Source organism: Pseudorca crassidens, chromosome 2 (genome assembly GCF_039906515.1).
Source record: "Pseudorca crassidens isolate mPseCra1 chromosome 2, mPseCra1.hap1, whole genome shotgun sequence".
Lineage (NCBI taxonomy): Eukaryota > Metazoa > Chordata > Mammalia > Artiodactyla > Delphinidae > Pseudorca > Pseudorca crassidens.
Window position 1 is genome coordinate 67,698,933 of NC_090297.1, and position 24,147 is coordinate 67,723,079.

The following is a 24,147-nucleotide window of genomic DNA, read 5'->3' on the forward strand; positions in this document are numbered from 1 at the left end:
TCCACAGAAAAACTCATTCCACTCCTATGTGAAGGGCAAATGTCATTCTTTTTGCCCAGGTGAAAGCAGGAAAAGAACTGTTCCTACCTAATCTATTTATGTTTTGGCTCTTCCCCTAGTCTCTTGCCCTTTGGAAAGCCATGTCCTTAACTTGTTCCCTTTATTCTTCTCCTCAGTTTCAAAAATTGTTTTGATATGAGATAATTTAGAAGAACAATACTTAACAATTACATGTAACTTTACAATGTATAAAGTCTTAATTTCATTTCATTCAAGAGATAAGACTTGTCCTAGAGTTCATATGTAACATTCTATTACAGCCCAAGCGACAGTTTTGCTTGATTTCACCCTCAGTTATTTCTCCACACACCTGCATCTTTCCCACAACCACTCTCGCCTGGCTCTTTTAGGCTAGGTACCATATGCTAAGGGTTCAGAGTCCACCATATCAGTGCTTAACATTAAAAGGGACTCTGCCTCAAGTCAAACTTATCCCAAAATGCCTTCATTTACTTTCCTCCAAATAGAAACTGCCTGTCTCTATTCTGAAACCCTATTTCTCTTTAGGGTGTTTACTTTTTTACAAAAGTTCCCTTCATTCTAGCTTCAAAAGCACCCACATCTAGACTGCTGTCATTCCGTATAGGACAGCGATATGAATTCCTTAAAGTTTCCATCTTTAATCCTCCAGAATCTCATCTTTAAGAACTTCTCTCTTAAGTTCTCTTCATGCTAATCTAGGGAATTTACAATTGTTTCAGAAAACAAAACTAATTTAAAAAACTCATCTGTTTCAACACTTTTTTTTTTTGCGGTAAGCGGGCCTCTCACTGTTGTGGCCTCTCCCGTTGTTGAGCACAGGCTCCAGACACGCAGGCTCAGCGGCCATGGCTCACGGGCCCAGTCGCTCCGCAGCATGTGGGATTTTCCCGGACCGGGGCACGAACCCGTATCCCCTGCATCGGCAGGCGGACTCTCAACCACTGCGTCACCAGGGAAGCCCTCAACAGACTTTTATTAATAAGCAAGCTGACAAATCTACAGTGTTAGTGGGGATTTTCTGTTCTTAACGAAAAAGCTGAAATGGCTTCAAAAGCTGAGACAGTCTCCCTCGTTTGGTGACGAGGGCACTGGATTAGAAATCAGGACATCCTTACTGGACTGAATGTCAGTATTATGACATAGTATGAGTGTGTTTTGTGTTTGATAATTGTAATCATTGTTGCTTTTGTTGTGGTCATCCATTTACAATGCTTGGTGTCAGTTTATTTATCTCTTGTAAAAATAAAATACAGTGCGTGTGTGTGGGGAAAAAAAAAACAACAAACCTCATGGGAACAGCAAACCCAAAAACTGCAATAGATACACAAAAAAGAAAAAAAAAAAAAAAGAAATCAGGACATCCAGAGTCCTAGGAAATCCTACCTATGCCACTTGGAAGAGTAAAACTCCATCTTCCCAAGTAAGGGAGTTTGACTTAGAGATAAAGATCTTTCTCTCTCCCTGATATTTTATTACCCCTTTCTTTCCCTTCCATTTAAAAACATCAAAAGATTGAACTGATTAGTCTGATGCTTTAAGGTTTCTTATTTGTAGTTATCCTAAAAAGATCTTAAGGACAAGCAATGCACCTAGAAGAAATCAAAGTAGTTAAGCAATCAATCCTTTACAAAACAAAAAACAAAAAAAGACTTATATACAGGAAAAATATATGGACCTTGTAGCTATCATTAAAGACCTGACAACCTAACATTATTTAAGATTTACATGTAAGGGGGAAATCACTCAACCAGTTCACTTAGCTCATAAAATTAATAGCTTATCATTGTGCTGCTACAGAAAAACATTCAAGTGAAAAGAAGGTGGGGGTTAGGAGGATCTTCAAACATGGTGTTATGGCAAAGAACACTGAAATTTACGTTGAGAATCACAAGTAGACTGTACCTTATGACAAAACTATCACCTATAGATACTTTCTGTATCAGTAAAGAATGAGCAAGTTTATCTTATTAGCTTCTGTTTGTGACAACTGGCTATGGTGTAAGTGTGTTAATTTTGAATGACTGAGAATAAGCATCTGAAAAAAACCCGGTCTGTCCGGAAGTATAACATCAGGTTTGAAATGGTTCCTGAAAAATGCAAATTCAGGAGACAGGCTTGGGACTTAGACTCTCTTAAGAGTTCAAAGTCTGGTTCCACCACTTTGTAGTCGTGTGACCTGTTTTCCAATGTGCACATCTAAGTGTCAGTGAACAGAAAGAATCCCATCCACGGTTTTGCTTTCTGCAGTGAAGTGACCTGTGGTCAACCGTAGCCTGAAAATATTAAATGAACAATTCGTAAGTTTTAGATTGCGCACCATCCTGAGGAGCATCATGAAATCTCATACTGTCCCTTTGTCTAGCATATCCCACCAGTTAGTCACTCAGCAGCCATCTTGCTTAAAAGATTGACTGTCCTGGTACTGCAGTGCTTATGTGTCCAAGTAACCCTTATTTTACTTAATAATGGCCCTGAAGTCCAAGAATAGTGATGTTGGCAATTTGGATAGGACAAAGAGACGCCTTTTCCTTTAAGTGAAAAAGTTAGAAGTTCTCCATTTAATAAGGAAAGAAAAAAATCGTATGCTGACTGAGGTCGCTAAGATCTATGTAAGAACAAATCTTCTGTGAAATTGTGGTAGAGGAAAAAGAAATTCATCCAAGTTTTGCTGTCCCACCTCAATATGCAGGTTACAGCAACGGTACGTGATTAGCTGCTTAGTTAAGATGGAAAAGGCATTAAATTTGTACAAGGTATTTTGAGAGAGAGATCACATTCATGTAACTTTCATTCAATATACTGTTGTAACTGTTCTATTAATGTTGTTACTCTCTTACTGTACCTAACTCATAAACTTTATCATAGTTATGTACATATAGGTAAAAAGCACAGTACAAATAAGGTTCAGTACTATCCGCACTTTCAGGCATCCATGGTGGGGACGGGACTTGGAACATATCCCCCATGTAAAAGTGGGGGACCACTGTACAGTTTTCATTCACAGCAGTTTGCAATAATATATTTGCAAAGTACTTGACTGACAACTGTACTCTCCATTAGAATATAATAACCAGAAGGGCAGGGCTCCTAAGTGTTATGCCCACAGTCACATTCTCAGTATCTATTCCTATGCTTGGCATATAGTATATGCTCTACATTTATTGAATGAAAACAGCCCTTCTAGGTGACTGTTTTTCCTTTTTCATAATGCAAATGTTATTTAAGTAATTAACTTCCTCTGTCACTGTAGGTTACTTCTTTTTTTTTTTTTGCGGTACGCGGGCCTCTCACTGTTGTGGCCTCTCCTGTCGCGGAGCACAGGCTCTGGACACGCAGGCTCAGCGGCCACGGCTCACATGCCCAGCAGCTCCGCAGCATGTGGGATCTTCCCGGACCGGGGCACAAACCCGTGTCCCCTGCATCGGCAGGCGGACTCTCAACCACTGCGCCACCAGGGAAGCCCTGTAGGTTACTTCTTATCTGTTATTTTGCAGCACAAATAATATCACATGCAACCAATTTTTGCTTGGTGCTCTATAATTTAACCAGTGCCATTTAGGTTACTGACATGTAACTTATCTTTGACAAAAGTATAGGTAATATTCAATGTCCTATGTGCCAGTGGGGAAACCTTTAGCTTCAATTAGTAAATGGCTGACAAATACACTTAGAAATAAAAAGATTTCTTAACCACAAATTTAACAATTATTATTTGTAATGACCATGATACGTCTGAAAGTTCAGTGATTTTGGAATGCATTCTTGTTCAATAGTTCTATACCTCAAGATTTTAAAAGTTATTGGATGAAAGAAGTCCAAGGTAATAAAAACATGGAACATGCTTTTTATCAAAATCTTCAACATTTTAGTGTGATATTTACTAAACGTTTCAGTTAAATAAAATGTATTAAAAAAGAAATGTAGAACATACCCATTTTCTTGTAGTACTCTTCCCAAGCCTTGGTATAATCAACCTGTCCAGCTGGAGCTGGATTCTGTTGATCTCCTTATTTAAGAAAAACATAAAAAATTATGATTAAGGTTTTTAAAAAGCAATTTTGGCCCTTTCCTTCTGTTTTTTGTGTAGAGGAGTTGGGAGTAGCCTGTCATGGAAAATGAGGGTAGGAGAGAAGTGCTGTGTGATAGCGGCATCCTTGCTGGTGCCAAAGACACAGGACTCTGGGAGTACAGAGATAGTGTACAGAGAAGATGATCTATTTATTTAGAAGAGTAGTTACACTGAGCATATAAGTAAATTCAATGGTCAAGTAAAACACACTGACGATACCAGGTCTTTCACCATTTATAAGCATGGAAAGTGGGAAAAGCTAGAAAGAACTTTGAAACCCTGGAATGGAACTGCAGGTAATATGAATGTACAGTTTTAAAAATACATACACATATGGATATTTATGTATTTTTATATGTATGTAGATATGCATGTACATAAATCCATTTCCTAGCTCTGTACACTGAAAGGAGCTAGTAGCAGTAACACCTCAGCAGCAATGAACACGACTGTTTTCTAAATATCATCATCTACTAAAAGAAATCAGGGATCATTGGAAAAATGGCTGATTCAAGGGCTGGAGCTCAAAAAGCACAATATAAGCATCTTATTGTGCAAGAAAGTAGGGAAGTGCTTAAAGAATGACAGGCATGTCAGAAGGATACAGGAGCCATCTTAAAGCTACTCCTGACTGACCAAATCTAGGACAATCTGGTTAAGTTAAAAACATAACTTACTGAATAAAACAGGAATCCATACTGACATCAGAAATAGAAAGAAAAACGAAACCTCTTCTATAGTAAAATACCACCTAATAAATGCAGAATGAATGACGAAAGGAGAAATTATCATATTTGTAATTCAATCAGGCAGCTATTATCAATGAAGGCTAAGGCCTTCAATGAGGAACAGAATCCTAAGAAAGTTTAGCTTAGAAATCTTAGGAAGTTTTCTAAGGAACTTTAGCTGTGGTACATGTTTTGATCAGAAAGGTAGTTTTCTCTTTGCTCTAGTAGTTTTATAATTTGTACTATTTCTTTGTTTTTGCTATCATTTTTTTTTAAAAAATGTTAAGATTATAAATCACATCTCATCAAATTGAACTGTAAAACTTCTACTGTATCTTTATTTTAAGGAAAAATGAGAATAAAATTATCCTGTTTGTCCTGCCCCCCTCCAAAAAAAGAACAGAATAGTGGTATAATCTCAGTATAACTCTATAGACAGTATTAATTTCAAAGAGAAAAATGGTGATTTTATGGTATAGAATCTTGGCAGACATCAACATGACTGAGTGACCACGGTCACCACCTCTGGAGATAAAACAGGTCCACATTATACGACCCCTATTGTAATGCACTAAGAGAACAGCATTCATTTCTGACGTATTCTTGCCATAATGTAAGCAGGAACCCTGACTGTGACCTCATCTTAATAAGGAAAGGTTGAAGGGACCTAGGTTGATCCATAAACATCTCAAAAAAGGTCTGCACTCTTTTGAAAGAAAAAGACAGGAATTATTCTTGATTGATGAGAAGCTGTTGGAACAACTGGTGAAATCTCAGTAACGGCTGTGCCTTGGGGATAGTAAGATGTATCAACGTTGATTAAAGAGTGCCGTGTGATGGTTAATTTTGGAGAAATACAGAAAGAAGTATTTAAGGGTAATGGGGCATTATGTCTATAGCCTGGTCTTAATGGTTCTGAAAAAGACTAATGATAATGGATATGGACACGTGTGACAGAGTAATGGATCAAATGGGGGAAGATAAACATCAACAGCTAGATTATCTGGACGTTCTTGGTAATGTATCTTACAACTTTTATGAAAGTTTGCAGTTATTTCAAAGTAACTTGTTTTTAAAAAGCAAAGGCTGCTTACTGAAGCTGCTAACTAAATAATATTATAAATTTGGGGGTAATACACCGATATACTTTATATATAATTCCAAACACAGGTTTTCACTTCCACATAGAAAATAAATTCTTTAATTACCATAGTTACCTTGTCCATTGGTTTGGGTTGTAGTTGGTGCACCGGCAGGAGCTGCAGGCGGTGGCTGTGCTTGTTGTTGATAATAGTGAGCATAATAAGCAGCCCAAGCTGCTGAATTTGGATCTGTTCCTGTTTTAGCTAGAATAAACACAAGTTCTATATTTGTATCTAAAGTCCATAATCAATCACACACACACCTCTCTAGCAAATATATAGACCCCCAAATTAACTGGACATTAAAAAACAGTAAGTGGACACTTTCAAATTCTTCTATTATTTTTACTGTCATCATTAGCTTTTATTATAGAAAACTTAGGCTCAGAGATTAAGTAACTTTCCTAGTTCCTAGAAAACTAGTGACTGGCAGAGTTGGAATACGAATAAAGATCTTTTGGTTCCAAATCCAATGCTTTGTCTCAAACCATCCTGTGCCCTTCTTTTTCTAAAACAGTTTTGCCTCAAGCACAACAGTTTTATGTGGCAGATGACTAAAGGAAAGGAATTCTAGGGACTAACCTGTACAAGAAAGAATTATTTTACAACTATGAACTCTGTCCTATCTTGTTTTCAATGAAGAGACAACTTAAAAACCTTGGAAAAAGAAAAAGATTCGCCATATTTCATCTCATCATATTTCAGTGATTATCCTAAAAGATAAACTTGATGTCACTGCCCTATTTGAAATTCATTTATTTCCTGGAGTCTTTAGGGACTATTAAAGCTTTTAAGTAAAGAATATCATTCAACATATTTAACAAGATATTTGGACACCCTCGCTTATACTTTCCCTTCCAGCCTCCTCTCCCTGCTGTCAATATTTTTCCAACACTCAAGTTCTGGCCACAGTAAATTGGTTGTACTTTTCAAAAGTCATCATGCTCATATTTGGGCGTTTCACCATGTTATGCTTCCTCTGCACTTGACTGTCCCTCACTCATCTTTCATAAAAATCAACTGATGCATTAAAAGTTTGAGACTTCTCAGTCTGAAACAGAAATCCTCTTACTGATTCTGTCTTTTATACTGGGTGTATCATATGATACTATAGGTATATCTTTATTAGTTTATATCCTGAAGAAAAATGTAATTTCCTTAACCAGATTCTATATCTATATGTAATCTATTTAGCCTTCATCCCAAATGGGCAGCAATTCTCAGCTGCCTAATAAAACAAAGGTTAGTGATGTTTGAGAAAAAATGGGTAAGGATTCCCAGAGTGATCCAATGTCTAAGGTGATACAATTATAAGGCATTATGCCACTCTCCATTAAGTTTCTAAATTAATACATGTGTCCCAATACATAGTATCATTACCTGTATAGTAATTAATACAAATATGACACAGCACGTCTAGATAGAGAAACTGAGATAAAACAGACTTTTAGGAATTGATACTTAAACTCTTAAAATGTGTAGACCATATATGAAAACCAGTCTCATAATTACATATAACTAATACATACTGAGAACTTACTAAATTCATTATCTTATCATTTTATAGATAAGAAAACAGATACAGAGAGGTTCAAAACTTGCTTACTATCCCGTAATTAGTTAAGTTATGACTAGGACTTATTCAAGTCTGTTTCACTCTAAGTATGTGACTACTACATAAATCTTTAACCACCCAGTAATTTTTTTATAGAAACAGATTTTAATTCAGAGAATACAGACTTTACTGTCAATATAGGGCCACATTTAAATACCAGGATGTTTAATACAAAGTAATGAAAATTTCACTTTGGTTTCTACATATAAGCAATATCTAACCCTAGCTGTTATCTTTTAGCAAAATGGGTTATTTCTTTCCCAAAGGCATTGCTAAAAGCCACATTCATTAACCAATTCTTTCACTGATGACTTCACCACTACCCCAAGTGGGAAAATGAGACTGTGAAACAGGGACCACTTCTTATTCCCATCATTTCTCTCAATCATACTACCTACCCAAACAGAGCATCCAAATAGGTGCAATCCTGCAGATCCAAGTTACCCAATATAAATCTGCCCCTTAATTTTCTCAATCTCTTCAGTGGTGGGATTCTTCTGCTTAATAACACCATACCAATTAGCTTACAAGAGGGAAAGAAAAATCCTTCCATTCTTTAAACACTATTATACAATAAATCATATTTGACCCTTCTTAAGTCCTTCTAGCACAGTACTGCTAACATTTTAAGTACGCATTTCTACAGAATGTAAATTCGTTGCTGCATACTCAGACCTTAGCGCACACAGTTTAGCTTCCTTAACGTGTGGGAGTTGTGGTTATTTGGTAACTGTCATGTTGTATCATCATGTTCCAAAGAGCATATACCTCCTATGAAATTAAGGTATGCTATAATACAGGGCCACCCTTAACTCCAGAAATGTTTAATAAAATTCACTAAAACAATTTCATTTATATTATTTTAGTTTTTTAGAAAGTAAGTATAGGGCTTCCCTGGTGGCACAGTGGTTGAGAGTCCGCCTGCTGATGCAGGGGACGCGGGTTTGTGCCCCAGTCTGGGAAGATCCCGCGTGCCGCAGAGCGGCTAGGCCCATGAGCCATGGCCGCTGAGCCTGTGTGGCCAGAGCCTGTGCTCCGCAACGGGAGAGGCCACAACAGTGAGAGGCCCGCGTACCACACACACACAAAAAAAACTAAACTAAAAAGTAAGTATACTAGTGTGAAAAGGAATCCTTAATTCAGTACCTTCCTTGAAACTACTCCAGTGAAAGAGGCCTAAGAGGTATGTAGTAGGTGAGGAAAAAAAAAGGGATCATAAATAAAAGTTACTGGTTTCAATTAATGCTCTTTGACTGTGATGGAAAGAAAACCACAGGGTGGGAAAAGATTCAAGGATAGAATAAAATGTAACAGATAAAAATCACATCTGAACAGAGAAAATATTTAACTAAATTAATCTGAGAGTTCCAACATGCAGATATTTAATACAGGCCTGCTTTTTACTAATGTGAAGTTATATCAGAAATACTAAAATAGGCAACTTACATATCTTATTTGAGAATTTGGAAGTTTAATGCCCAAGGATTAAACACTCCAACTGACTCTCACACAATTTTATAAATAAATATACACTATTCTTTCATGGATGTCACAATTAACATACATTTGATGGCACTAGCATCTAAAACCTAAGACACTGTACTTCTTCCTATACTCTTGGCTTTTAGCATTCTGCTATATCACTTCTAAAGTAGAGAAAGCCAAATGCAGGTAGAAAAAGACCTACGAAAATAGACCATACTCACAACAGTCTTATACACTGTAGTAGAACCAGAACCTAACACTTCTGCTGAAGGAGTGAAACAAGTGCAGAAAATGCACACAATGTAGAATCAACACTAGAAAATTTATAACTGTAACAGGAGTGGCAAACAAAAACACAGATTACACCCAAATGATAAGCATCTTTTACCTGGATCTGGAGGGGCCTGTTGCTGCCAATGTGGATACGCATTTCCCCACCCCTGGGGAGCATAAGGGGCTGGAGGACCACTGAAAACACAGAAATCAATTTTAAAATAGTTTCCCAAAATCTAGAATCTTTGAGGAAAAGCCTAGAACCAAACTCAAAACTTACTGAGGAGCAGGGCCAGGTGGTCCTGGATTATAAGGTGCAGGGTTATATGGTCCCATTGGAGTTCCAGGCCCAGGGGGCCCAGGAGGCCCATGGGGGCCTGGGACACCATGGGGCCCATGGGGTACAGGTGGCCCTAAAGGATTTACTGGGCCCTGCAAAAAAGCAAAAGACAAACAAAAATCAGAAAGACAGTAATGGTTAAACATTTCAAAGGCCAAATAACCTTCCATTTCTACCCTTTTACCTAACCACAAGCAATCTAAAATTTATGATTTTCTTCATTTCCTCACTCATGTTGCAAAACTTCTGAAAGGCATGTAAAATTAATTAAAATCAACAGCATTAGCAAAGAACTGAAACATTAACTTTACCTTCTATTCTTTTCAGGCGATTCCCTTTTCCATTATTTCCCTTTCCTTGTACAATTTTTACTTTTACTAGCCCTTTATCATCTTAATCATGGAAGCTTATCAAATATCAAGTTCTTACCTCTAGCTCTTCTCTCTCTGCATCTACTCTACATCTATTTACTTAACATTGTAATCAGAGAACCATGCTGACAATACAGTCCTCAAATTGCTTAGGTCTCATATCGTGAACTGGCTATTGAATACTTCCCCAATAATGTAACAAGTTCTCACTCAACAAACCAGTCCTTCTCACAGCCTTCCTGTCACTGAGCCCCATTTCAATCAATAATTTAATTCATTTCCTCCCTTACCCTTTTTATCATAATTTTCTGAATACCATGAAGATTCCCTTTTTAATTGATTTAACAAATCAGGATATTTCGTATCCATCTCATGCCACATCATAATTAACAATGCTTAGTTGATTCTTCTTTGATAATCCAACTTGTAAGGACCACTAGATTTAACTGTTCTAAAATAAAATATTCCTTTCATGCAGTTAATACTCACCATGTGACAATTTGGACAAAAATGCTTAATCTATATATGGTTGTCAATTTTCTCACTACAATAAAGCCAAACTTCAAGACTTTCATAATAACCTGTCTCTTTAAGTCTCTAACTGCTGTCATTATCCCTCACTTCAATTATACATAACCTTTCCTTTCCAAATAGTAAAAAAAAGGATTACTGAAAAAAGGTAGCAGCATTTTTACAGGGCTTTGTGCTAGGCACTCTTTTAAGGGATAAACACACATACTTCAAACATTTAATCCCTATAACCCTAAAAGGTAGGTATGATTATCCTCACTTTCAGATGAAAAAGAGGCAAAGAAGAGTGTAATTATCTTCCCCCAAGGTCACACAGTCAGTAAATGATTCAGAGTATTTTGAACCCAAATAGCCTGACTCAAGAGTCCAAGAACTTCTTAAGAGCTTCTCTTGAACAACCTATCTAGTCTGTCCATCAATCCAGAAGCAATGCTGATGATAGCAAAATCCAAAACCAAGATGCACTATTCATTTTTCTGCCATGAATTCCTGCCATTACTGAGTCCAACAATTATTTTCTTCATTTTTTTGAACAATTATACTTATTCTCCATACCACAGAACTTATGTTTGTATATATTTTTATAAAGTATTCTTTTTTTTTTAAAATAAATCTGTCTATCTATCCTACCTACCTACCTACCTATCTATCTATCTTGGTCGTGTTGGGTCTTCGTTGCTACACGAGGGCTTTCTCTAGCTGCTGTGAGCGGGAGCTACTCTTCGTTGTGGTGCGCAGGCTCCTCATTGCGGTGGTTTCTCTTGTTGCAGAGCATGGGCTCTAGGCATACAGGCTTCAGTAGTTGTGGCACGTGGGCTCAGTAGTTATGGCTCACGGGCTCTAGAGAGCAGACTCAGTAGTTGTGGCACACGGGCTTAGTTGCTCCGCGGCATGTGGGATCCTCCCGGACCAGGGATCAAACCCAGGTCCCCTGCATTGGCAGGTGGATTCTTAACCACTGCGCCACCAGGGAAGTCCCCATAAGGTATTCTGAAGTGTCTTTTGTACATCTATTTTTGTTTTCCCAAGCAGAGAGAAACACCTCATTCACAGCATGGCAAACATCAAGAAGAACTTTCCTAAGATACTCTAATTATTATTAATAATTTAAGATGCTCGTTCACGTTAATTCTTCATACTAAGATAAACACAGTAAAGCACTATTTCCTCACTATTTCCAAATTTGATCATGCATCAGAATCACCTGGAACATCCTTTAAAATTAGATGCTGGGTCCTACTGCAGACATTCTGAATCAGAACTGTGTACGTTATATGTGTCAAGGTGTAAAGCACCCAAGCGCTCGACATTTTAAAACTCCCCAGACGACTGTCAGCCATTCTAAGAATTAGGATTTATAGATTTCTACTTTACTGAGGGGGCAGGCATCTGATTCACCTTTGCTTCACCAAAGTTGGGTAAGCAAGCCCTTAATAAATAGTGACTTCCTGTTAACTGTCTCCTTCAGGTATATTCCACAATCTTCCACCAACCCTAATACCGTAACTCAAGTAATGCTATCCTCTTATTTACCCACCCTCAAGTACAAGGTTCTGAACACCTGTAACTGTGTATTAACTGGGTTATTTTCATCGCTGGAAAATCTCTTCTATATTGTATGTTTCTATTATGTGACCAGACCTATAATTTTAGAGTAGAAATTAACATTTTTCTGTACAGCACTTATAGGAACACATGAATTACTGTCTTATTTAACTAACAGGATCTGTGCTATCAATTGGAAGTTTAAAGCATACTCACACCAATCTTTTCTTCTATGAGTTGCCGAGCATAGTCTATTTGCTGTGGAGTGCCACGAATTGTAAATAACTTCATATTAGGATCTGCATTAGGTGGAGGATTTCTCTGAAGTTCTATTCTTGCACCAGACTGTTGGCTTATGCTTTTTATGGTTTCACCTCCTAAAATCAAAGCACAGTAATTTCTCTAAAGATTCAAAGGATACAGAGAAGTTATTCAAAAACTGGTCACAATTAAGAAGGAAGGTATGAACAGTAACCCATTTGCCTATATTCTACTAGGAGTTTCCATTTATTCTACACTTTAAATCAAATTATATGAAGCATTTCACACATTTAAGTTTCAAGACATAACTTAGTATGTCTGCACCCAACCTTAAAATGAATTATAACATCAAAATATTTGCTTCAAAGAAATTGCTTTTCTAAGCAATGTAAATATAAACTAACACAATGATTTAAAAATTCAAAAATTTAAAAACATGTCAGGAAACAGCAAAATAAACAAAAACACTAACCACTTTCTAGGTCAGAAGAAAAATTTCTTACACTAATAATTATACTGTTGGTTCCCTTCTCTAGAAGCCGATGTGATTCAAATCCCACTCTTGACTTAAGTACATATAAAGCCCTTCATTTAGGCTTTAGGTGTTACTATCAGCGTAAGAACACTTTTCTACTAAAACACAGCCAAAAAAAAATTATTGCTACTCATTTACAACAGCAACAGAAATAGCATCCAGAACCGTTAAATTATTAACCACACAGTAATAGTTTTAAATACATTGCCTTTTCCTATTATTAATCCAGTTTTTCCAGTTGGTACAATGAAATTAAATTCCTGTAGTCCACCAGGTGGTCCCATGTTCCAGTTGCCTTGACCTCTACCTCTTCCTCGACCACCAGGTCCAGGTCCACCAGGATTACCAGCCTAAAAGAGGAGAAAGACAAAGTCAGAAATATGCTCTTCTTTCCACAGTAAAATTATTACACATCTATTTCCCTTAACTTTCATTTTCCTAAATGAGAAGTTTAGAGAAGTTGGGACACACCTTGACCCAAATAATCAAGAAATGACCACCACCATTTATTCCTTTTATGCCGTGGTGAATAAAGCAGTGCACTTATGTAGCTGCCGTCCTGCTCCAAAATGTTCATCTTAAAGCAATTTAAACTTTCTAGCTATTAATGAAGTATCACCAAACAGATTCTGATAAAAATAATATGGAGGGGGACTTTCATATTTAATGAAGCAAAGTATTTTTAAAATGGAAACAAAACAATGAAAATTTAACATTCTATCAAACCTGAACACTTCGGAGAAGGTCTGTAATAATTTCTGCAGCATGTTGACATCGGTCTGGAGGTCCTGTTATTTGTGCTATTCTATCTGGTGTCGTTCCGTCATCTTTAAACAAAGGAAACAAATTGGATTAATTTAGCATTAAATTAATTAGTGTCAAAAGTAACTGCCTCCAACGCTTAGAAAATAAATATATGTACTCACCTGGCTTAAACTGAATTCGAACACCAGCATCATTTTGTATTTTTTTAATCATCTCTCCATTTCTTCCTATTACGATGCCAACAGCAAATCTTGGAATGGGGACCTTATGCAGAGAAGACCAAGCATTAGGAAAGCCATTTCCTGAAAAATTAATCTGCCCCAAACCATAGAAGTACTATATTTATATCAAAGAGGTTGGCAAGATACAAAGTACACATTCTGTATTGTAAGGTAGAAAGTGAGGGGGAAGACAGTACAATGTTAGAGAAGGCTATGTAAAACAAAACAGGAAAAGCCTTATTTTATTTATGGACTAGCATTCAACCACTTCTAAATTGGTATTTTTACTTACATCTATTCCTTCATTTCCTCCTATTCTTGACCCATACTCATTTCGAACTTCTCTGAAACCACCTTGATCACGAATTAATTCTAACACCATTTCCTTGGCTTGCTGAAGTAGAAAAAATTACCCAATTTAGGAATCGTGTCTCAAAACGCTGTAATTATTCATGCATGTGTTCCCCCTCTGCCATCCACCCCAAATCCCTCTTTGTAAAATATAAACTTAAGTTTACTTGAACTTTGTATGGGTCCCCTGTAATCCTAAGAGGTTTGTCAGCACCAGTGTTCTGAGGTCCATCTTGGATCATAACCATTTTAACTCCAGCCCTTTCCTGTTAATCACAGAAATCAGATGTATTAACAAGAGGGGAGAGGAAGGAAACGGGCTTCAAAACAGACAAAAAGTAATCATTTTACAAATACCTGAAGTTGTTTAATAGTCTCTCCCCCCTTTCCAATGACTAATCCTGCTTTGCTAGCTGGAATCATGATTTCTTGAACCGCATTTCCTGGCCCATCACCATGATGGAAGCCAGGGGCTGGTCTTCCTTTTTCAACAATCTGGTCCAGTAACCGTTTTGCTGATCTGTTAACAAATTAATAGCCAATACAAAATAATATAATCAGGTACTCCTCCCATCCCAATTCAGGATAAGGTGGCCTAAAACTAAATTTTAACAATTAAAAGAAAATGCCGTGAGTGTCAAAGACTGAAACCACACAATAAATTTTCTAGGTATCAATATATAATCAATATTTTTGAGAATAGTCCAAAATTTCCAAGACACACCCTATTTCTAAAGTTATCTCAGAATAAAGCTCATTCTTCCAAAAATAAACCATGTGTTTACTTTTTAAAACCTTTACTTTGGTTACTCACATGTTAAAATTTATTTGTTCATTCAACAAATACTTAAGAAATGTCAACTATATGCCAGGTACTATTCTAAGTAATGGGGTTACAGCAATGAAATAAAAAGACAAGGTACTTGCTGGCATGCCTTAACTTCATTAAATAAGTAAAAATAGCAGGTTAAAGAAAAAACATGTCATTTGTGAAGTGCTATAAAGAAAACCAAAACAAGATAAGGAGGACAGGTTGTGTGTATGTATGTGAAGGGATGCTATTTTATGCAAAATAGATGAATGAACAATTCCCTGGCGGTCCAGTGGTTAAGACTCTGCGCTTCCACTGAAGCAGGCTCAAGTTCGATCCCTGGTCGGGGAACTAAGATCCCAGAAGCCGCATACCAGGGCAAAAAAAAAAAAAAAAAGAATAATGAATGACCTTACTGATAAGGAGACATTTGAACCAAGACCTGAAGGAAGTAGAGGAGTGACTATGAAAATATCTGGGGAAAAATGTTCCAGGGAGAAGAAACAGAAAGCGCAAAGGACTCTAAAGAGAAGCACGCTTGGTGTGCTGAAAAAATAGAAAAGAGGCTAAATGGGGCTAGAACAGAGTGAGTTGGGAGAAGAATGGTAAAATATGAAGTGAGAAAGGTGGCAGGTAAGCCAAGACATAATAAAGACACTGACTTCTACTCTAAATGGGAAAGCATTAGAGGATCTTTGAGCAAAGTAGTGATATGAATTGATTCATATTTTAAAAGGATCGGTATGGCTATACTATAATTAGACAAGGCTAAAAAGAATGGAGACACATTGTGGTAATATAGGCAAATGGTGTCATAGATAAGGTGACAGTACAGAAGGTGGCAAGAAGAGGCTGAATTCCAAATAACTGGGAAGGAAAAAATGCTTATGGATAAATGAGACTTTAGAGAAAGATAAAGTATTAAAACAGAGTTTTCATACACTGAAATGAGATGAACTAGATTGAGTAAAAGAAAAAGCATGGGCTGGAAAACAATGATTCTGTTTTTAACAATTTGAAGTTTAACATTTAAAGATGTCTAGTAGACATTCAAGTGGACAGTATACTAAGGAAGCAGCTGGATATGAATCTGGAATTTAGGGAAAGAAATCAAGGCTGAAGATTCAAGCAGAGCTACCACCTTTTAAGGAGTTTTTTTGTAAAAGAGAGCAGAGAATTAGAAATGTGGGGTTTAGGGATGGTTTTCTGTTTAGAGGGATTTTCAAGCATGTTTATATGCTGTTAGAAATTTTCTAAAAACAGGGAAAAGGAATAGCGCAGGAGAAAGTCAGTTCAATTGCAGGGACAATATCCTTCAGTAGGAAGGAAGGGCTGGAACATGATTTTCGTACTTACTGGACAGACTCAGGGGTTCCAGTTAACATACAAGACCTTTCTGGAAGGCCACCACTGTCTACAATTAAAAACAAACAAAAATCTTAGGCCAAGAAAATGTTAACAGAATCATTTTCACTAGCAACTTTAAAAATGCTAGTTTTCTTGTCACTTTGAAAAATAACAGCAAGAGAATAACATTACCAGGAGCTATCTGTATTTTGCATCCAGATTCCTGTTGTATGCGTGAGATCTGTTCACCTCCTCTGCCAATTACTAGTAAGAAAAAAGAAAATTATTTGCTGAAAGATTTTAAAGTATGTTTTGATTATGTTTTTTCATAGCTTTAAAAAAATCAGATTACTTACTAAATCCAACCATCCCATCTGGAACTTTGTATTCTTCTGTCATTACAGACCTGCTAAGAAATAACAGAAACCAACATTTTCCTTCAAAGAAAGATAGATAATTTGTTTATAAATAAAAGGTAAACATAAAAATGGAAATCTAATGGCTCCTAATAACTTAAACTACATTTCCAGGCACATACTTAAAATACTCAAAGTCAAAATATGGGGCCTGAGTAGTTAAACTCAGTATCTTAATTAAGGTCATACACATCAAGTGAGGAAGGTATGGTGGATGGAACAGTCTGAAGGCACGAACAAAAAGGAGTTGGGGTGCAGTTCAGGAGATACCATTTTAACAGTTATTTTAATTCAGCTTAGTTCTTCTAAAGTGTGGCTAATTCCACCCATCCTTTCAAATTACAAATGTATCTCACTCAAGAAAACAGATCATTTGCTATCACCTATTTGAGTCAAGGGAAATGAACCATATATACCAAAAAAAAAAAAAAAAAAAGCAGACACATATTCACTATATACTAACTTGGCTGTGTTTCATATACAGTTCAACTAAAACTTGCAAAGTGCTCTTTGAAAAGCTTTTATTTGACTATACCTTTGCTGCTGATGCATCGGTGGTAACTGTGTTCCGAAAGCTACCAAAAAATTAAATAAAGTGAGAATTTAATTTAATTGACATATATTTAACAATATAATCATTTTAAGCAATTCTAAAATCTTTCCCTGACACACAGACAACACCCTGAAGAGCACAAAAATTTTATGCAGAATACTTAACACTGAGAGTGGGCAAGAAACTCAGTGAAATGGCAGACATTATTGGCAATAGCATAAAAGAAAAACTGTCCTTTTTCAAGCAGCATAAGCAAAGATTAAGAAATGGAGCTATAACCCCTATGTTCATAGCAGCACTATTCACAATAGCCAAGACATGGAAATAACCTAAATGTCCATTGACAGATGAATGGATAAAGAAGATGTGGTACGTATATACAATGGAATACTACTCAGCCATAAAAAAGAATGAAATAATGCCATTTGCAACAACATGGATGCAACTAGATATCCATACTAAGTCAGAAAGAGAAAGACAAATATATGATATCACTTATATGCAGAATCTAAAATTTGACACAAATGATTCTACCTACGAAACAGAAACAGACTAGTGGACAGAGAACAGACTTAAGGTGGTGGGGGGTGGTGTTGGGCTGGGGGAGGGATGGAGTGGGAAGTTGGGGTTAGCAGATATAAGCTAATATGTACAGAATGGATAAACAATGAGTTCTTACTACATAGCACAAAGAACTACATTCAATATCCAATGATAAACCATAATGAAATATATAACAACTGTACTTCAAAAACAGAGCTATAAAATAAATTGAACATGTAAAATGACTTAGCAACTACATCTTAAATTATATTGATACATGGCCATAATTGAACTAGGAGATAGGAGGTATATTTTTAGAAATAAATTCATACAAAAAGATAATTTATGGCCTTCAACTAACTTCAAAGATACCCAACAAAACATAGGAACAAAGCCCTAATATTAAAATCCATAGTTACTTTAACTTTTAACCCAATTTAAAATAAATACTTACAGTCATTTTGAGGAGCAACTTTCTTAGCATCTGGCTGATCTGTAAAATTAAGAGTCTTTTAATTTTTTGCCAGTAAGTACAAACATAAGACTTAGCTCCCCCATGCCCAATCAAGAATACCAATATAAACATTTACTGAAATAGCTGAGGGTATTGTTTATCATTTGAACCAAAACTGCCAAAACTCAACCCAAACACTTAGTGATCGAAAGAAAACGGCATTTCTTTCATTCTCTTCATGTTTAAAAGATGCACAGACATTAAAAAAAGTTCTTTTTTACGGAATCAAATCACTGACCTTAATGTATGTTAAGCACTTTAGAATGATACAAGACAAAGTATTTACTCCGTTACTTAGCAAAACATCACATGCTAAAGTCTAATGATGCTTCCCACTGTAGGAACTGAAGATTGGAAGGAAAAAAACCTATCAAAATGTGAAAATTTGACATATCAAAAGTTGAGTGTATCTGACAGTGAACACAAAGCTATGAAAAATAAGTAAAAAATCACATTGCAAGGCAATCTCAATCTAAACTGTTCTACTGTTCCTAACCAAACATTTCACAGCATAAACTTCAAAAGAAACTCAAACAACTACATGACTTCATCTTTATCTACATCCTTTACACACATGAATACAATGCGTACCTTAGAATAGACAACCTACAGCTCAAAGTACTACGTTCTCCTCCCCCCTTCAAACTTAAATGATTAAACATCAGAATGTTGTGCAACAAAAATTCAGACACATAATCCAAGAAATATTTGTGTCCATTTAAGAATCCACTGGTTTATTTCACGTTTACATACTGAACACAGGTAATAAATAAAAATTCCTGCCTTTAAAAGGAGAGGGCATTCCCTCCCAGTGTGTTGTACTGCTCGGACTTGTCCAAGAGCCATCTACACATAAAATAAAAAGAATACATTACATACAACATCTGAAGCATCATTAGCTCATTTTTTTTGTATATTAAAACCTCACTATAAATGTGAAAGACACTTAAATAAAAGGAAACCAAGCACTCCTGGTCAAAAGCTACAAATACATTCTATACGCTCATTCAGAATCCTCCTTTAAAAAAAAAAGGGCAAAAAGAAAATGTATCAAAATTCATACATCAAATCTAAAACAAAAAAATATGTGCAGATTTCTAAGTTCAGAAGGTTCAACAATTATGTTTTTAAAAAATACAAGGCACTGTTTATCTACTGTTTTAAGCCACATTTTGAATTAAACCTGAAACACAAAACAAGGTACTAAAACAAACAAAAAATGGTATAACCTGCAACACACTAAAGTAGCAAACTATAACAACTTCAACCTTTAAAGTGAAATCTGAAATAACAAAGTAATGAGAATACAGCATCTCAGATTAATTCATGTATGATGAGAAAAACCCATGAAATGTTTCCTAAACATTTTGTATTTTTGTTTTCTTCAGTATATTAACAAGTCGTCTGTGCAAACTATCAATCTGGCACAATCCTAAAAGAGGGAAAATGATGTTCTCTAGTAAGACAAAACTGGCTGGTTAACTCAAATTTTACCTACCTTGTCTAGGTCTCTTTTCCCCCCTCTCCTTTTGAGTCCAATATAACCCTTACAATTTTAGGAACCTTATGATAAAAGCAATGTTTCAAAAAAAGAACATCTGAAAAATACTGAAAATCACTTCAACTAAACTCTGTGTAAAACAATTTAAAATATTTATGGCTATAACTTACCTCCATCTTCCAAAGGTCTTTTCTGTCCCCCATAACCATAGTCATTTGAATTCAGTGATGTACCAGCATCACCTCCAATTTTTGCCGCAATCTTAAAAAAACAAAAAACACACCGTCATTAAGGATAGCACCATAACTACATTATTTCCTAATATATGCTAAATATCTATCACATAAGAAAATTAATTTGATAGACAAATTAAAATTACAGTTCAATTTATTACTATCATTAATAACTTCAGAGCTAACAAATAATCATCATCTGGAATTGCTTCTGATATATCTCTATAAAAACAAAGAAGTAATCAATTAAGAATCTTTAGAAGACTGACCAAATAACTTTGAGGAAAATATGGATCCTAATCCTATCTTCTCCATGTCTCTCTCCCATGACTCTCTATATGTTGGTATAGGGAGAACGTGAACATGCTAAGGCTGTGCTGTCTAATAAGGTAAAATGCTAGCCACATTTGGTTACTGAGTATTTCATATGTCTAGTCCAAATTGAGATGTACTTCAAGTGTAAAATGCACACCAGATAGCGAAACCTTGGAACAAATATAAAGAATGTAAAGCGTCTCAAAAATTTTTATATTGAACACGTTAAAATGGTAATATTTTAAATGTTGGGTTAAACAAAACATGTAACTTGCATTATACTTCTATTGGACAATCTTTTTCTAAGGGAACGAGGCGGTGTGGAGGAAGCCTGGGAAGTTGTATGTCTAAGGAAGTCTCTGTTATAGAACCACAACTCATTTCACTGTTAGAGACTTTTAACTTTTAGAGTGGGGCAAACACAGTATAAGAAACACCAGCCTCGGGCTTCCCTGGTGGCGCAGTGGTTGAGAGTCCGCCTGCCGATGCAGGGGACACGGGTTCGTGCCCCGGTCCGGGAAGATCCCACATGCCGCGGATCGGCTAGGCCCGAGAGCCATGGCCGCTGGGCCTGCGCTCCGCAACAGGAGAGGCCACAACAGTAAGAGGTCCGCGTACCGCAAAAAAAAAAAAAGAAAAAAGAAACACCAGCCTCAAGTCTTAAGTGGGGCACAATCGGGTTATTTACTGCATTTTTCTATGAAAAGGGACATGGAACTAAAATTGCTGAGTGCCAGCAAAAGGCCAAACTCTGTATTACGATAAATGTTTTATACTCATTTTGTCACTGAATCATCACAATTCTATGAGGTACAGTATTTAGTGAGATAGATATCCATTTTACAATTGAAAACAATCTCAAGAGGTAACTTAACCAATGTTACATAGTAAGTCAATGGTGGAGAAGTCCCAATTTCTACACACCTCCTTGGCAGTTACAAGTGGTAATCACCAAAGATGGGTGATGGGCTCATTAGAGTTCACCACGTTATTCTTTCAATTCTGAGTATGCTTGAAATTATCCATGATAAAAATTAAACAGAAAATGAAACTTTTGGTGACTGGAATTCTTCTAAAAAGGTGTTGATGTGGAACTAAACCAAGTGCCTCAAGCTTCATTATAATTAGAAAACTGGAAAGGATAAGCGTATTCAACGACTTGAATCCAATATGTATCACGTAAGTCCTAAACATATATCAGTTCCCATATACCAAATGTATTTCCTAGGATTCCTAGGTTTCCCTTTTTCTCATTTGTAAATGCAAACACCCACCACAAAGCATATTAGGATTAAATATAAAAATGCTCAACAAGAAAGGTATACAATTATATATTTCCTGACTTTATAGCTTTGGTCACTCTAACCTATCTTAATCATCTTTCACTTTCTCAAAAGCTTATTCGAATCTTTGATCTAATTAAAATCTTATTTCTTCCCTGAAAGTCTTCCTCATCACATCTGAGAACTGCTTTTCCACCATTCAGTTTTAAAGCAATCAGCATTTGAATTGTTCCTCAGGAAATTTAACATACTGCTAGGCATTGATGTTATGAGGAAAATATTTCTGGTCCAAGGAAAGAGTTAATACTAATGAAAGAAAATGGTTTAGGCTGGTAGTACCTTCTGCAGTTAGCTTTTATAAACACTGAGTTTGCAAAGCAGCACTCCTTTAACTCCAAGGAACTTCTGCACAGAAAAAGGATATTTATTTATACCTCCCTATCCACTGAATAGTTCTAAAAATATCCAACTGAAAATAAAATTGATCTTTAGTTCACTCAGAAGAACCAGTTAACACCATCTCAAAAATTCAGAACCAATACAAAAACATTAGAGAAGAACTTTTAGAAAAAATACTAACACAGATTTAATCAATTCTCCAAGATCAACAGAAAACATACACTTCCTAGGTCACTGCACAGAATTTAAGAGAAACAGTAATTCCTACAATCCAGTCTCTAACTATATAAAATTCTTATGAGACTAGTAAAATTAAGTGTAGGTAACTTCTTTGATTTTCAATTTACAGTAAAAATTCAAGCTTTCCATTTGGACCCTGCCTACTTCTCAAATGAATAAATATTTTTTGTGCTTTCAATGTTTTAGCATTTTCCACCTTTCTTCATCAATTATTCCTAGAATCCAAGAATTTTGGAGTTGAAAGGAAAGTTGGGATTATTCAATCATACCACCTGATTTTAGAGATTAAAACGACAAGAACAAAACCACAAACAACAACACACAAAAAGCTGATTTTCAGAAGTAATTACCTAAATGCCCAAAATGACTATCTCCTAATTTTCAGTCTACATGCTTCCTTAGGCTTTGGGGTCCAACCGTGATTTGGGGTCAGTGGTAATTCTGGTTTTACTGCTTTGTGTCCTTGCCAAATTTTCTTAAGCATTTTGTGCCTCATTCATCTTCTGTGTACAAAAGAGATAAATAGTTTCTACACTTACCCTGTAGAATAGTTGTGAGAATTAAATGAATTAATATAAATATGCTTAGCACAGAGCCTAATATGTAGCATATAAATTGCCAGTTACTATGAACAAATCAGCACACTTTAATTCAACTATAAAGCAGGTTCACAAGACTTCAAATATTCAATTTAAAAAATTTAACAGGTTTTTATTTGTACTGGCCAAAGATATACACTTTGAAAGAACATAATTATTTTCAGAACAAAATTTCATTACTGCTTTAATTCATTAAAGATATCTGTTGATTCAATTCAATAAATAATGAGTACCTACTATGGGCAAGGTCCTAATGGATTCAATTCCTATGCACCAGAAATGTGAAGAGGCTAGAAATATTACTAGCCCACCACTTTATTAGTATTGTCCCCTCTTTACAGCCCAGAAATCTGTGCTTATTATCATAATCAAGCTTTGCTATCCCATCTCAAAATGTGTTAGAAAAACAAAAACAACCAAACAACCCCACCCCCCACACAAATACTAGTTTTCACTGGAGATTAATGCTAAGTAAAAAGTCAACAGTCCTATTTTATAAATTCTTCATTGCATTCAAACATAATACAGTCTGAATTACTTTCACAATTATCAAGAAAGAGATTTCAAGAATTGAGTACTTAATGATTAATTTAATAGTTGTTTAGAGGGGAAGTGATGAGGATTGATATTCTTGCATAACCTGTGATCCACCACTATACTTAGTCTCAGTCTCTGATTCACTTCTATCTTCATATAACCTTAAGGGGAAAAAAGTAGATAGATGTATCTCAATTTTCCAGTGTTTCAAAGACAGAACTTATTATCAGTGTGATCACTAAAGATCTAATCAAAGAATTTCAACATCACCCTCTGCAGTTACAGTTTGAAATACCCAAATATAAATTTCTAAAGTAGACAGGTTGGAAACCTAAACTAGAGAAGCAGTCTGGTGCCCCTGTGCTAGATTTAGCTCACAGAATATTATAAAAATCTGGAAATTTCACATTAAGAAAATAAGCTATTAGAATTCTCTGGAAAAAAGACTGAGCAACTCGGCCTCAATTGCCTCATGGCAACAATCAGCTAGAGTAAATGCTACTAGCATTTACTAGATAGGGACCAGGGATCCCTATCATTTGTTCTGCTTTCCTGCATAACAAAGAACTATCCAGCTGAAAT

At 36.0% G+C, this 24,147-nt stretch overlaps 1 protein-coding gene across 21 annotated transcripts in view; it reads right to left on the minus strand.

Moving 5' to 3' along the window:
* FUBP1 (far upstream element binding protein 1) overlaps positions 1-24,147 on the minus strand; it is a 48,895-nt gene that overhangs the window by 22,210 nt on the left and 2,538 nt on the right. For 9 of the 21 annotated variants that reach the window (XR_010940911.1, XR_010940913.1, XR_010940912.1 and 6 more), the window contains exons 2-19: positions 20,130-20,220; positions 19,242-19,304; positions 18,399-18,437; positions 17,384-17,423; positions 16,789-16,841; positions 16,625-16,696; positions 16,442-16,499; positions 14,632-14,794; positions 14,442-14,540; positions 14,216-14,317; positions 13,864-13,966; positions 13,664-13,764; positions 13,146-13,287; positions 12,358-12,518; positions 9,635-9,786; positions 9,470-9,549; positions 6,048-6,185; positions 3,974-4,048 (exon numbers count right to left, since the gene is read on the minus strand). Coding sequence is in view for 17 of the 21 variants with exons in the window: in XM_067726629.1 (XP_067582730.1) it covers positions 3,974-4,048; positions 6,048-6,185; positions 9,470-9,549; positions 9,635-9,786; positions 12,358-12,518; positions 13,146-13,287; positions 13,664-13,764; positions 13,864-13,966; positions 14,216-14,317; positions 14,442-14,540; positions 14,632-14,794; positions 16,442-16,499; positions 16,625-16,696; positions 16,789-16,841; positions 17,384-17,423; positions 18,399-18,437; positions 19,242-19,304; positions 20,130-20,220 (1,732 nt within the window). In the remaining 4 variants the exon portion in view is untranslated. The remainder of the gene's footprint in view (positions 1-3,973; positions 4,049-6,047; positions 6,186-9,469; positions 9,550-9,634; positions 9,787-12,357; positions 12,519-13,145; positions 13,288-13,663; positions 13,765-13,863; positions 13,967-14,215; positions 14,318-14,441; positions 14,541-14,631; positions 14,795-16,441; positions 16,500-16,624; positions 16,697-16,788; positions 16,842-17,383; positions 17,424-18,398; positions 18,438-19,241; positions 19,305-20,129; positions 20,221-24,147) is intronic. The other 12 variants (XR_010940914.1, XM_067726636.1, XM_067726643.1 and 9 more) reach the window with 7 other exon arrangements.